The sequence below is a fragment of the Trichomycterus rosablanca genome, chromosome 3 (genome assembly GCF_030014385.1).
Source record: "Trichomycterus rosablanca isolate fTriRos1 chromosome 3, fTriRos1.hap1, whole genome shotgun sequence".
Classification (NCBI taxonomy): Eukaryota; Metazoa; Chordata; class Actinopteri; order Siluriformes; family Trichomycteridae; genus Trichomycterus; species Trichomycterus rosablanca.
In genome coordinates, this window is record NC_085990.1 from 53,352,336 (window position 1) to 53,367,717 (window position 15,382).

A 15,382-nucleotide genomic window follows, 5' to 3' on the forward strand; every position below is an offset into this window, starting at 1 on the left:
TAGTACAGACTGATGGTAATGCAGTAGATGTGATGGTAGTACAGAATGATGGTAATGCAGTAGGTGTGATGGTATTAAGTATAATGGTAGTACAGTATGATAGTAGAGCAGTAGTTCTGGTGGTAGTGCAGTAGATGTGATGGTAGTACAGAATGATGGTAATGCAGTAGGTGTGATGGTATTAAGTATAATGGTAGTACAGTATGATAGTAGAGCAGTAGTTCTGGTGGTAGTGCAGTAGATGTGATGGTAGTACAGAATGATGGTAATGCAGTAGATGTGATGGTATTAAGTATAATGGTAGTACAGTATGATAGTAGAGCAGTAGTTCTGGTGGTAGTGCAGTAGATGTGATGGTAGTACAGAATGATGGTAATGCAGTAGGTGTGATGGTATTAAGTATAATGGTAGTACAGTATGATAGTAGAGCAGTAGTTCTGGTGGTAGTGCAGTAGATGTGATGGTAGTACAGAATGATGGTAATGCAGTAGATGTGACGGTATTAAGTATAATGGTAGTACAGTATGATAGTAGAGCAGTAGCTTTGGGGTCGTGCAGTAGATGTGATGGTAGTACAGACTGATGGTAATGCAGTAGATGTGATGGTAGTACAGAATGATGGTAATGCAGTAGGTGTGATGGTATTAAGTATAATGGTAGTACAGTATGATAGTAGAGCAGTAGTTCTGGTGGTAGTGCAGTAGATGTGATGGTAGTACAGAATGATGGTAATGCAGTAGATGTGATGGTATTAAGTATAATGGTAGTACAGTATGATAGTAGAGCAGTAGTTCTGGTGGTAGTGCAGTAGATGTGATGGTAGTACAGAATGATGGTAATGCAGTAGGTGTGATGGTATTAAGTATAATGGTAGTACAGTATGATAGTAGAGCAGTAGTTCTGGTGGTAGTGCAGTAGATGTGATGGTAGTACAGAATGATGGTAATGCAGTAGGTGTGATGGTATTAAGTATAATGGTAGTACAGTATGATAGTAGAGCAGTAGTTCTGGTGGTAGTGCAGTAGATGTGATGGTAGTGCAATATGATGGTAATATAGTAGATGTGGTAGTGCTGTATTATGGTAAAATGGTAGATGTGATGATAGTGCAGTAGAAATCATGATAGTGCAGTAAATGTGATGGTAGTACAGCATGATGGTAGTATAGTAGATGTGATGGTAGTACAGTAAATATTATGGTAGTACTGTATGATGGTAGTAAAGTAGATGTAATGTTATTACAGTAGATATAATGGTAGTACTGTATGATGGTAGTACAGTAGATGTAATGGTAGTACAGTAGATATAGTGGTAATACTGTATGACGGTAGTACAATATGATGGTAATATAGTGTAGTATGATGATAGTACAGTATGATGGTAATGTAAAAGCTGAATTAATATAGTAGTGTGGTATGATGATAATATAGTAGTGTGGTATGATGACAGTACAATATGATGGTAATATAGTAGTGTAGTATGATGATAGTACAGTATGATGGTAATGTAAAAGCTGAATTCATATAGTAGTGTGGTATGATGGTAATATAGTAGTGTGGTATGATGACAGTACAGTATGATGGTAATATAGTAGTGTTGTATGATGGTAGTATAGTAGTATGATAGTAATGTGGTATGATGGTAGTACAGAATGATGGTAGTATAGTAGTATGATATATATAGTCCTGTGGTATGATGGTAGTACAGTATGATGGTAATATAGTAGTATGATAAATATAGTCCTGTGGTATGATGGTAGTACAGTATGATAATAATATAGTACTGTGGTATCATGGTAGTACAGTATGATGGTAATATACGGTATGTATATAGTCCTGTGGTATGATGGTAGTATAGTATGATGGTAATATACGGTATGTATATAGTCCTGTGGTATGATGGTAGTATAGTATGATGGTAATATACGGTATGTATATAGTCCTGTGGTATGATGGTAGTATAGTATGATGGTAATATACGGTATGTATATAGTCCTGTGGTATGATGGTAGTATAGTATGATGTTAATATACGGTATGTATATAGTCCTGTGGTATGATGGTAGTATAGTATGATGGTAATATAGTACTGTGGTATCATGGTAGTACAGTATGATGGTAATATACGGTATGTATATAGTCCTGTGGTATGATGGTAGTATAGTATGATGGTAATATATGGTATGTATATAGTCCTGTGGTATGATGGTAGTATAGTATGATGGTAATATACGGTATGTATATAGTCCTGTGGTATGATGGTAGTATAGTATGATGGTAATATACGGTATGTATATAGTCCTGTGGTATGATGGTAGTACAGTATGATGGTAATATAGTACTGTGGTATCATGGTAGTACAGTATGATGGTAATATACGGTATGTATATAGTCCTGTGGTATGATGGTAGTATAGTATGATGGTAATATACGGTATGTATATAGTCCTGTGGTATGATGGTAGTATAGTATGATGGTAATATACGGTATGTATATAGTCCTGTGGTATGATGGTAGTATAGTATGATGGTAATATACGGTATGTATATAGTACTGTGGTATCATGGTAGTACAGTATGATGGTAATATACGGTATGTATATAGTACTGTGGTATGATGGTAGTATAGTATGATGGTAATATACGGTATGTATATAGTCCTGTGGTATGATGGTACTTTAGTATGATGGTAATATACGGTATGTATATAGTCCTGTGGTATGATGGTAGTATAGTATGATGGTAGTATACGGTATGTATATAGTCCTGTGGTATGATGGTAGTATAGTATGATGGTAATATACGGTATGTATATAGTCCTGTGGTATGATGGTAGTATAGTATGATGTTAATATACGGTATGTATATAGTCCTGTGGTATGATGGTAGTATAGTATGATGGTAATATACGGTATGTATATAGTATGATGGTAATATATGGTATGTATATAGTCCTGTGGTATGATGGTAGTATAGTATGATGGTAATATACGGTATGTATATAGTCCTGTGGTATGATGGTAGTATAGTATGATGGTAATATACGGTATGTATATAGTCCTGTGGTATGATGGTAGTACAGTATGATGGTAATATAGTACTGTGGTATCATGGTAGTACAGTATGATGGTAATATACGGTATGTATATAGTGCTGTGGTATGATGGTAGTACAGTATGATGGTAATATACGGTATGTATATAGTCCTGTGGTATGATGGTAGTATAGTATGATGGTAATATACGGTATGTATATAGTCCTGTGGTATGATGGTAGTATAGTATGATGGTAATATACGGTATGTATATAGTCCTGTGGTATGATGGTAGTATAGTATGATGGTAATATAGTCCTGTGGTATGATGGTAGTATAGTATGATGGTAATATACGGTATGTATATAGTCCTGTGGTATGATGGTAGTATAGTATGATGGTAATATACGGTATGTATATAGTACTGTGGTATGATGGTAGTATAGTATGATGGTAATATACGGTATGTATATAGTCCTGTGGTATGATGGTAGTATAGTATGATGGTAATACAGTCCTGTGGTATGATGGTAGTACGGTATGATGGTAGTACAGTATGATGGTAGTATAGTAGTATGATGGTAATATAGTCCTGTGGTATGATGGTGGTACCGCGGTGTTAGTGCAGTAGATCTTACCGAAAATCCTCTCCATCCTCGCAGTGCTGAGGGACAGTTCAGCGCCCCTCTGTTAGACAGAAACCCATCCATAACATCCACATGATGTGTAATAACAGACTGAAGAGAGCTCAGTCTCCTGGTGCTCTGTAAGCAGCGCTGTATCATGATGAATCTCAGTAATAACGCGTTATAACGCTCATGTATTCACTCATCCACTATTCAACCGGCTGTATCATCAGCGCGCGCGTTAGCTACTGTGCTAACCACTACACATAGCCCTGCTGCTAATGCAGCTACAGTAACACGGGTTTTAAGTTATTCTGCTGAGTTTTTCATACGTGTTTAGTCAGTAAATCTAACAAAATATCGTTTTTTAACCATTAGGACACAGAAGTCATTGAAAACACGATACCGGTGACTTTGCCGGTAACGACACTGTCATGAGTTCACTGTACCACTTCCTGTCAGCGTAAGGGACCTGTCCCATTTTCACTATAGTGCTCTATTTAGTTTATTTACTTTTAATTCAATGGGAATTTTACGTTTTTTATTCCTTTCTTAAATTCTAACGTACATAACACAACCTAAACATAATATTTCATGGTAAATTTAATGACATTTTACAAAATAAACGATAAAATACTTTGCAGTATGTAGGGGATAGTTTCCTCTGGAACACGAACTTTCATTTGACACATAAATCAGAGTTAGAAATAACACCAAAGACATCCTTCTTTTACATTTTTGTTAAACATAAATGTACATTTATGTTAAATGTAAGATTACGTCTATTTATTTAAAGAGACGTTACAATTAAACGGCTGATCAAGCTCACTTGTAGCTAACGAGTTAGGGACCGTCATAAAACTAACAAAAAAACGTAGAAATATTCATAAAATATATACTGTGCATTTAATCAGATAAATAAATCCATTAAAGTCTCGTATAATTTATTGTATTAATGTCAAACCATTCTTATATACACACATCAATGTTCCTCACCTAATATAAACCTTATTTTTTGTTGTCTCTAATTCTAAAGGGTGTTGCTTAACATTCATTTGCATTAAGATGTAATACATGCATTTATTTATTTATATATTTACATTTATTATATAATTTCATATATTTACATTACATTTTTCATTCTAACCACTATACATACAACCATTTATTCAACTGTGGTTGATGCAACTAGGTGAGATTCCTCCTGTACAACATCAGGAAGATTTGGCCTCAGATTCTGGTCCAGTCGCTTGTAATCTCACGGTTGGACGACTGCAACTCCCTCCTGGCAGGAGCTCCTATGTCCATTATTAAACCCTTGCAACTCATCCAAAATGCAGCTGCTCGCTTGGTTTTTAACCAACCTAAACACTGCCACATCACCCCACTGCTTCCACATCATCACCCCACTGCTGCCACATCATCACCCCACTGCTGCCACATCATCACCCCACTGCTGCCACATCATCACTTCACTGGCTTCCTGTAGCTGACTGCATTCAGTTTGAAACACTGATGCTCGACTACAAAGCCAAAAATGGACCAGCCCCAAGCTACCTTCGAGGTCTAATCAAACCCCGCTCTGTACCACTCAACCTTCGAGCCACTAGTCTCGCTCACCTTGATCCTTCACCCAGAACTCAAGGAAGACGAGCATCAAGGCTTTTTTCTGTACGGCACCCAAGTGGTGGAACGAGCGTCCCTTGTCTGTTCGAACATCTGAATCTCTCGCTGTCTTCAAAAGACGATTAAAAACCGTCATCACCTCTTTACTAAACACTTAAACTGACGTACTTACTAATGCTGATATTTAACAGTTCTAACAGGCTAGAGTAAGGTTTATTATGGTAGCTTTTCTGTAAGTGGCGTCTGCTAAACGCAGAAAATTTAAATGTACATATAATGTAAATGAACGTGAAATGTAAACACGCATTTGTAACAATATTCTTTAACCCACCAACAATGGTCTTTAACCAACTTAAACACTGCCGCATCACCCCACTGCTGCGTTCTCTTCACTGGCTTCCTGTAGCTGCCCGCATTCGGTGTAAAACACTAATGCTCACCTACAAAGCCCCGAGCTACCTTTAGGGTCTGTACAACGCAACCTTCGAGCCAATAGTCTCGCTCACCTTGATCCTCCATCCAAAACTCAAGGAAGATGAGCATCAAGGCTTTTCTCTGTACTGGCACCCAAGTGGTGGAACGAGCTTCCCTTGTCTGTCCGAACATCTGAATCTCTCGCTGTCTTCGAAAGACGATTAAAAACGTACTTACTAATGCTGTTATTTATTATTTGCATTAAAAACAAGGTCTAAAACAGTTCTAACAGGCTTTCAGCAGATCTGTATGCTTGGACTGTTGTCTACTTAAACTAGAAAGTAATGTTCACTATGGAAGCTCTTCTGTAAGTCGCTCTGGATAAGAGAAACTGCTAAATGCAGACAATGTAAATGTACATACAGTATAATGTAAATGAAGGTGAAACGTAAACACGCATCTGTACCACTAGATGGCGCTCTCTGCTCAGCTGCTGTAATCACTTGACCGAACTTCGTTCATGTCGCCTTGGTTACTGTTTCAATCCCAAACGCCACTCGGTGTTTCAGACAATAAGAGGACGGTACAATGTTTGGACGATCAGAAAGGCGCTCAAAAAACAAGCTTGTTCAGTTACAAAAGGACAGAATTCAGGTAACATTAAACTGCTCAAATGTATAAAAACAGAACATGTTATTGTTGCTTAAATAACGATGTTATGACGTCATGAGTAATCACTAATCATTCATTAAATCAATCAGGTTTTTAAGATAGTCGTAGGAGTCCACAACATTTAAGAGTTGACTAACATTGATCTGTTTATTTGAAAAAAACACAAGATTTATCTTTATAACTCTACATTTGACTGTTTATTAAAATACTTAAAGCATTTATGGTCAGTCCACGTTGCAAAAGTATCCTTTAATGTAACTGTTTATTAGTTAACGGGTGATTCTTCAATTGCGGGCTCTTTTGACCATCTTAACTTTTGAAAAGTAAAATTAGGAATAATTTAGTTTTAATTATGTCAGGATAATGCTAGAGCAAAGACTTAATTATGGCTTCAATTGAGCTTATATAGAATTTTAATATTTCATATTTATTTGCGAAGTGGCAGCAAAATGTCATCATGTGTTGATAATGACGTGTTGCGGTAATGACAATTTGTACTTTTTTTTAAGAAAAAAACTAGATAGGCCATGGATTTGCTAAAGCTAGTCAACAGCTAGTACAAGATGCACTTTAAATACATATAAATAATGTGTACAGCACATTTCTTTTTTTTTTTGGTAAAGTACTGCCGTACTGATGTAAATGGTAATGACGCTGAATAAATATACTCTATGATCAGGAGGAATACATGATTAAATTATTCACATTTCCAGACATTAAAATGTTAATCTTCTCTCATGGCTGGCATGTGCTTCCTTGCGAGTCTTTGTTTCCATGGTTACAAAATAACAAGTGTTACCTTCAAATGATTCCCTACAGAAACCGTACGCTGTTGGGGTAATGACAATAATGCCGGGGACAGTAATATATTGCTCACAAATATGCATAGGTTGTACAAATATGAAAAAAAAAATTTGTTTCTTTTTAAATTATAAAATACAGATTGTGATTTTTATAATGAATTGATCACTTTTTAGCATTTTATTAGAGCAGAGAAGTTTTAAAGTCTGGGTTGAGGACAAGGCCAAAGTAGCAAAATATTGATGTTTAAATCATCATAAAAATGGAAATCATAATTATTTTGCTATGTAATTTTTTTAGTGATACAATGAATGATCTTTTTAATACCTAAAATATTTGTTTTGTAATAAAGTATTTTTAACACAAATTTATAACTTAGGGACGTAAAAGTTCCCCCAATTGAAGCATCACCCTAACACTATACACTGATCAGCCATAACATTAAAACCACCTCCTTGTTTCTACACTCACTGTCCATTTTATCAGCTCCACTTACCATATAGAAGCACTTTGTAGTTCTACAATTACTGACTGTAGTCCATCTGTTTCTCTACATGCTTTGTTAGCCCCTTTCATGCTGTTCTTCAATGGTCAGGACCCCCACAGGACCCCCACAGAGCAGGTATTATTTAGGTGGTGGATCATTCTCAGCACTGCAGTGACACTGACATGGTGGTGGTGTGTTAGTGTGTGTTATGCTGGTCTGAGTGGATCAGACACAGCAGTGCTGCTGGAGTTTTTAAACATCTCACTGTCACTGCTGGACTGAGAATAGTCCACCAACCAAAAATATCCAGCCAACAGCGCCCCGTGGGAAGTGTTCTGAGACCACTGATGAAGGTCTAGAAGATGGCCGACTCAAACAGCAGCAATAGATGAGCGATCGTCTCTGACTTTACATCTACAAGGTGGACCGACTAGGTAGGAGTGTCTAATAGAGTGGACAGTGAGTGGACACTGTATTTAAAAACTGTCTGATCCACTCAGACCAGCACAACACACACTAACACACCACCACCATGTCAGTGTCACTGCAGTGCTGAGAATGATCCACCACCTAAATAATACCTGCTCTGTGGTGGTCCTGACCATTGAGGAACAGGGTGGAATGAGGTTTAAAAAAAAGTATGTAGAGAAACAGATGAACTAAAGTCAGTAATTGTAGAACTACAAAGTGCTTCTATATGGTAAGTGGAGCTGATAAAATGGACAGTGAGTGTAGAAACAAGGAGGTGGTTTTAATGTTATGGCTGATCGGTGTATAACGCAATTTAATACAAACACCTAATTTTCCTTCCCAATCTAGTCATATCCAATTACCCTGTTATAATTCACTACTGATGTGGAGAAGGGTTGCACCCATCACACACCTCCTCCGACACGTGTGCTGGCTTATATGGGGATCCGTATCGTGCACAGAGTGTTCCATTAACTCCCGTTTCTGTGCAGTGCCAGAGACCTGCCAGCAGAGGTCGTGATTGCAGCAGTTATAAGGAAATCCTGTTCGGTTACTGTCCCGCCCACACAGGCTGATAGCAGAGCTAAGATTCGATCTAGAATGCTCTGTAGCTCAGCTCTGGTGGACTGGCATGTTTTACTGTTGTCACACTCAATCGCCCACACGTGTTCCTTTAAGCATCCACCTGAACATCCACAAACAGGCATTCGTCATCTGTAAACATAATATTTACTGTGGTGTTAGACATATGAATGGTTAAAATAATTGTACTTATGATGGCAAGCATATTTAGCCCCATAGACAATATTTCAGGTGTAGTACACCAGCTCTTGTATCAGTATGACTGAGCCCAGGTCCATGAAGCAGCAGCGAGTTTGATAAGTTTGGTGTGGAGAAACTTCAGGCGCCTGATCAAGTTTGTTTTATAAAGGAATGTTGATAGGCAGCCAGGCCTTCTCACCCAGTTCTTGAATTTTTTCCAAAAAACACCTGGGATGCTGATTCATCTGACCACAATACACATTTCCACTGTGTGATGGTCCATTCTAGATGCCTCCGAGCCCAGAGAAGTCGACGCCGCTTCTGGACATGGTTAAAATAGGGTGTCTTTTTTGCACAGTAAAGTTTGAAGTATCATTTGTGCAGCAATTCTGTATTGTAGAGCTTGATAAAAGTTTGATAAACTAATCCCTCACCCATGTGGTTATATCAGCTAGTGTTGAGTGGAGGTTCTCGATGCCGTCTGAGGGATGGAAGATCACAGGCATTTAGCGTAAGGTTGCGCACTTGGCCTTTATGCACTGAAATTCCTCCCGATTCTTTAAATCGGTTAATTATATTATGCACTGTAGAGAAATATAATATAATATGCAAATCCCTTCCCTTTTATCTGTATCTAAATATTCACAGTATTATTAACAGCATGATGAAATGACGTTGACTAAAGTCTTATTTGTGTTGTTTTTTTCTCTTTCTATGCTGTAGAGAGATGAAATAATAACTGCGAGACATGCTGAGCTGGAGAGGTGTGTTTCTTTTCATTTGGCCTCAATTTTAAAAGGGAGTAGAGCCTTTGTCAGATATTTTTAGTGACAATTGATTGTACTGAATAACTGGTTTATCTACTGGCAGTGACAGGAATGTTATGCAGATTGTACTCTTTCAGGAAGCCGCTCAGACTGGTTTCACCAGGGTTTTGGTGCAGCAGGATATTGCCCGAAAGGAAGAAGTTAAACAGTGTCAAGCTTTTCTCACAATGGTGGGTAGAAGAAGTCCTAGGGCGGAATTTGGCACACACTGTAATTACATTCTTACTTTTAGCTTTTAACATTTGTGTGGAACATAACATCATTATATCAGTGTTTAAAAGTAAATTATTAGCTACGCCCCACATATATAAGGATAAAGGTAATCTAGGTTTGTCATATATACATACACACGTGTACAGTATAATAAAATTCTATTTCCGTATATCACAGCTGCTTGGTAGTGCAGCAATTCAAACCCACAACCTTTCGATTCACAGCCAAAAGCTCTACACACTGAGCTACCTTGGTCCCAAAAAATATATACGTTTTAAATGTATAATACATTTTAAATGATTTATATATTTAAAGGAGCGTTGTTTAAAAAAACAGACAAAGTAAACCCTTATAATCAGATGAATGTCACATCATGATTAAAAGATTGGTTCTATACAAACAAAACCATCAACCTGACCTACTGAACCTGCTGAACCACTAGTTCACTTATGTCTGACAGGATTTAATCTGGACTGTATAGAATTTTTTTTATTTCTGTAAAGAATTGTAGTTTTTTCAGATACTGCACACAGATTTAGTTTGGACTGTATAGAATTGTAGTTATTTCTGTATAGAATTGTAGTTATTGTAGATATTGTACTCAAGTAAAATTTGGTTGGTGGAATATGATCAGTAGAATTTGATTGGTGGAATTTGACTGGTGAAATTTGATCAGTAGAATTTGACCAGTAGAATGTGACCGGTAGATTTTGATTGGTGGAATTTGACTGGTGAAATTTGATCAGTAGAATGTGACCGGTAGATTTTGATTGGTGGAATTTGATCAGTAGAATTTGACCGGTAGATTTTGATCAGTAGAATTTTATTGGTGGAATTCGATCAGTAGAATTTGATTAGTGGAAAATGATCAGTAGAATTTGATCAGTAGAATTTGATCAGTAGAATTTGATCGGTGGAATATGATCAGTAGAATTTGATCAGTAGAACTTAAGTGGTGGAATTTGATCAGTAGAAATTGATCAGTAAAATTTGATTGGTGGAATTTGATCAGTAGGATTTGATCAGTAGAATTTGATCAGTGGAATTTGATCAGTAGAATTTGACCAGTAGAATTTGACCAGTAGAATTTGACCAGTAGAATATGATTGGTGGAATTTGATCAGTAGAAATTGATCAGTAAAATTTGATTGGTGGAATTTGATCAGTAGGATTTGATCAGTAAAATTTAATTGGTGGAATTTGATCAGTAGGATTTGATCAGTAGAATTTGATTAGTAGAATTTGACCAGTAGAATTTGACCAGTAGAATATGATTGGTGGAATTTGATCAGTAGAATTTGACCAGTAAAATTTGATTGGTGGAATTTGATCAGTAGAATTTGATTGGTGGAATTTGATCAGCAGAATTTGATCAGTAGAATTTGAGCGGTGAATTTTGATCAGCAGAATTTGACCGGTGGAATTTGATCAGTAGAATTTGATCAGTAGAATTTTACCAGTAGAACATTTTAAATGATTTATATATTTAAAGGAGCGTTGTTTAAAAAAACAGACAAAGTAAACCCTTATAATCAGATGAATGTCACATCATGATTAAAAAATTGGTTCTATACAAACAAAACCATCAACCTGACCTACTGAACCTGCTGAACCACTAGTTCACCAGTCACTTATGTCTGACAGGATTTATTCTGGACTGTATAGAATTTTTTTTTTTCTGTATAGAATTGTAGTTTTTTCAGATACTGCACACAGATTTAGTTTGGACTGTATAGAATTGTAGTTATTTCTGTATAGAATTGTAGTTATTGTAGATATTGTACTCAAGTAAAATTTGGTTGGTGGAATATGATCAGTAGAATTTGATTGGTGGAATTTGATTAGTAGAATTTGATTGGTGGAATTTGACTAATGAAATTTGATCAGTAGAATTTGATTGGTGGAATTTGATCAGTAGAATTTGATCACTAGAATTTGATTGGTGGAATATGATCAGTAGAATTTAAGTGGTGGAATTTGATCAGTAGAATTTGATCAGTAAAATTTAATTGGTGGAATTTGATCAGTAGAATTTGATCAGTGGAATTTGAGTGGTGGAATTTGATCAGTAGAAATTTACCAGTAGAATTTCACCAGTAGAATTTGATTGGTGGAATTTGATCAGTAGAATTTGATCAGTAGAATTTGACCAGTAGAATTTGATTGGTGGAATTTGATCAGTAGAATTTGATCAGTATAATTTGATTGGTGGAATTTGACCGGTAGAATTTGATCAGTATAATTTGATTGGTGGAATTTGACCGGTAGAATTTGATCAGTAGAATGTAAGTGGTGGAATTTGATCAGTAGAATTTGATCAGTAAAATTTGATTGGTGGAATTTGATCAGTAGGATTTGATCAGTAGAATTTGATCAGTAAAATCTGATTGGTGGAATTTGATCAGTAGAATTTGATCAGGGTAATTTGACTCCTGTGTTGTATAAGACTATACTGTTTGACATGCTGGGTTGGGATACGTTTAACACCTTTGTTTTTGGTGCTACAGGTTCGTAAGGAGGCGTTGTGTAAACTACTGGAGCAGGACAGACGTCTGTATGAGGTAGAGCTGAGACAGCGAGGTCTGGCTGTTTATCAACAAAGGATATGAACAATGACATAAAGCGTCCATAAATATTCCCGAACGTTCCTGATCCTCCACACCTACTAACGTAGCACCTCTGTTCCTGTTTACACAGATGATCTCATTATACTGCAGCTATACTGCAGCTCATTTATTATTAATGATTTATATAAAATAAAGCTCACCGGACCTGAGGAAGAAGGAAACGTGTTGAGGTTTTATTGATTTTCCTGTATATAGACACACACTGTATGAATAATCATTTATTAATATTCATTAAAACTACAGACATTCTAATCTGATACAGTAAATACATACGCTTTCTTTTGAATCACTATATTTGGCACTATTGAGGTTAAAAGCCAACAATCAAATGTCAGTATTTCTGTCCTTTGGTATTTGGCTGGGCACATGCTGGGCACATTTTCCTTTTATATAGACACACATTATATGGATAATTATTATTAATATTCATTCCTTGGTTCATGTCTTATTAGAATTGTTTATTGTTCTTTAGTTCTTTTATTAGATACAAGCTCGATATTGAACCAGTTCAGCGTGTTTCCATCGCAGTTGGAACTAAAGAATACTAGAGTTCTCAGGGTTTTCAGCGTGAACCGTGTAACCCGATACGATGTATTCGAGATCCCAGCTCTGGTTCCAGCGTGTGTTTTTTCCGCTGCGCCACCTGAGCGGCCTACTAATTTTTTTTTTTTTAAGATTTATACTTTATTGATTTTCTTCTCTTCGTTTCACAATGTAAAACAAAACAAATACTTCTGCAGATACATGACATATATACCGAAGAGTGAAAATGTAAGTAAAAAAAAGAAAACAACAAAAAAAAACTATCAACATAGAAAGAGTAAAAATGAAATAATTAAATAAATAAAAAAACACACACACACCAAACGAAAAACACAGTAATACAGCATGTATCCTCATAAACTCACAAAAGAAAAAACCTTATCATTTTAGAAAAACATTAACATTTTTAATGCAGTTCCTCATAGGCTGAAGTACAGTAAAATGAATAACTCCCCACTACATACATTCAGTTATCTCTATCTCTTCCTCTTCTTCTGAAATAACTTAAATATCTTCCCCATTTTTATAGTAAATCTGTCCATCCTCTGCCATAGCCTAAATGACATCCTCTCATAAGCTGCCACTTTTGCCAGTTCATTTTGCCATTCATGCATAGATGGGATACCTGGTAGCGGCCTACTAATTTAAAGTTTTAACTAAAAGATGAGTGACCTGAAGATCGGTGTCCTGACCTAAACCTCTTGAAGTCCTGTGGGGTGATTTAAAGGGGAAAGTCTACAAGAGAGGACCTGAACCCTGGATGATCTAGAGAGATTCTGTAAAATAGAACGTCGGCCATCTTTACAAGATAATGAAGTTATAGGAGAAGTGCTGTTTTATTGATAAAGGAAGGTAGCATCACACGCTGCTTTTAAAGACCTATAGCCTGCTCCACATTGCCAAACAGGTTTTATTTAAGTGACGTTTACATTCAGCAGGTCTGGCCGTGCTAATGCCCGGGCGTGGCTAGTGAAACTGAACCCAATTGACATTAAATTTGGAGAACTGGTTGGTTTGGTAGCTAAATGGACAATTACTGTTCCACACAGAGCCAGGTAGGGCTGAACAGCCGATTCCTTCAGTTATTGAAATCATTATTTCTTAAAGCGCTTTGTGTTTATTTGTGTTAGGTGGGTCTAATTTTATAATTACATTGATGATCTGAAACTTACACCGATCAGCCACAACATTAAAACCACCTCCCTGTTTCTACACTCACTGTCCATTTTATCAGCTCCACTTATCATATAGAAGCACTTTGTAGTTCTACAATTACTGACTGTAGTCCATCTGTTTCTCTACATGCTTTGTTAGCCCCTTTCATGCTGTTCTTCAATGGTCAGGACCACCACAGAGCAGGTATTATTTAGGTGGTGAATCATTCTCAGCACTGCAGTGACACTGACATGGTGGTGGTGTGTTAGTGTGTGTTGTGCTGGTATGAGTGGATCAGACACAGCAGCGCTGCTGGAGGTTTTAATCACCTCACTGTCACTGCTGGACTGAAAATAGTCCACCAACCAAAAATATCCAGCCAACAGTGCCCCGTGGGCAGCGTCCTGTGACCACTGATGAAGGTCTAGAAGATGACCGACTCAAACGATGAGCGATCGTCTCTGACTTGACATCTACAAGGTGGACCGACTAGGTAGGAGTGTCTAATAGAGTGGACAGTGAGTGGACATGGTATTTATAAATTCCAGCAGCGCCGCTGTGTCTGATTCACTAACACCAGCACAACACACACTAACACACCACCACCATGTCAGTGTCACTGCATTGCTGAGAATGATCCACCACCTAAATAATACCTGCTCTGTGGTGGTCCTGACCATTGAAGAACAGACTAAAACAGATGGACTACAGTCAGTAATTGTAGAACTACAAAGTGCTTCTATATGGTAAGTGGAGCTGATAAAATGGACAGTGAGTGTAGAAACAAGGAGGTGGTTTTAATGTTATGGCTGATCGGTGTATAAATTGTCTGATCTTGGTTGATGTAGTGTAGATGGTTTATTTCTGGTGAACTGGTGTAGGCAGAACGTTCCTCCTCAGAATGTCTCAATATTTCTGTGAATCCATCATGCTAGCCATAGAGTCATGACAGGCAGTTCCTGCAGCAGAAATGACTGACCATGCCCTTGCTTGACCCTGAGGATTGTATTCTTGTAGCCCATGTGGCAAACAGTTCCGGTTTTGATTCATCACACTATAAAACTGACTTCCAGAACTCTACTGGCCAGTCTGAATTCCTCCTGGTGTATTCCAGTCGAGCCTTCCTGT

General features: G+C 37.1%; 1 protein-coding gene across 1 annotated transcript in view; it reads right to left on the bottom strand.

The window, feature by feature from the left end:
• Nucleotides 1-3,980, bottom strand: part of rorc (RAR-related orphan receptor C) — an 80,926-nt gene extending 76,946 nt beyond the window's left edge. Inside the window, exon 1 of the mRNA XM_062992247.1 lies at nucleotides 3,669-3,980. Coding sequence (XP_062848317.1) covers nucleotides 3,669-3,815 — 147 coding nt within the window. The 5' untranslated portion in view covers nucleotides 3,816-3,980. The remainder of the gene's footprint in view (nucleotides 1-3,668) is intronic.
• Between the last annotated feature and the right edge of the window lie 11,402 nt (nucleotides 3,981-15,382).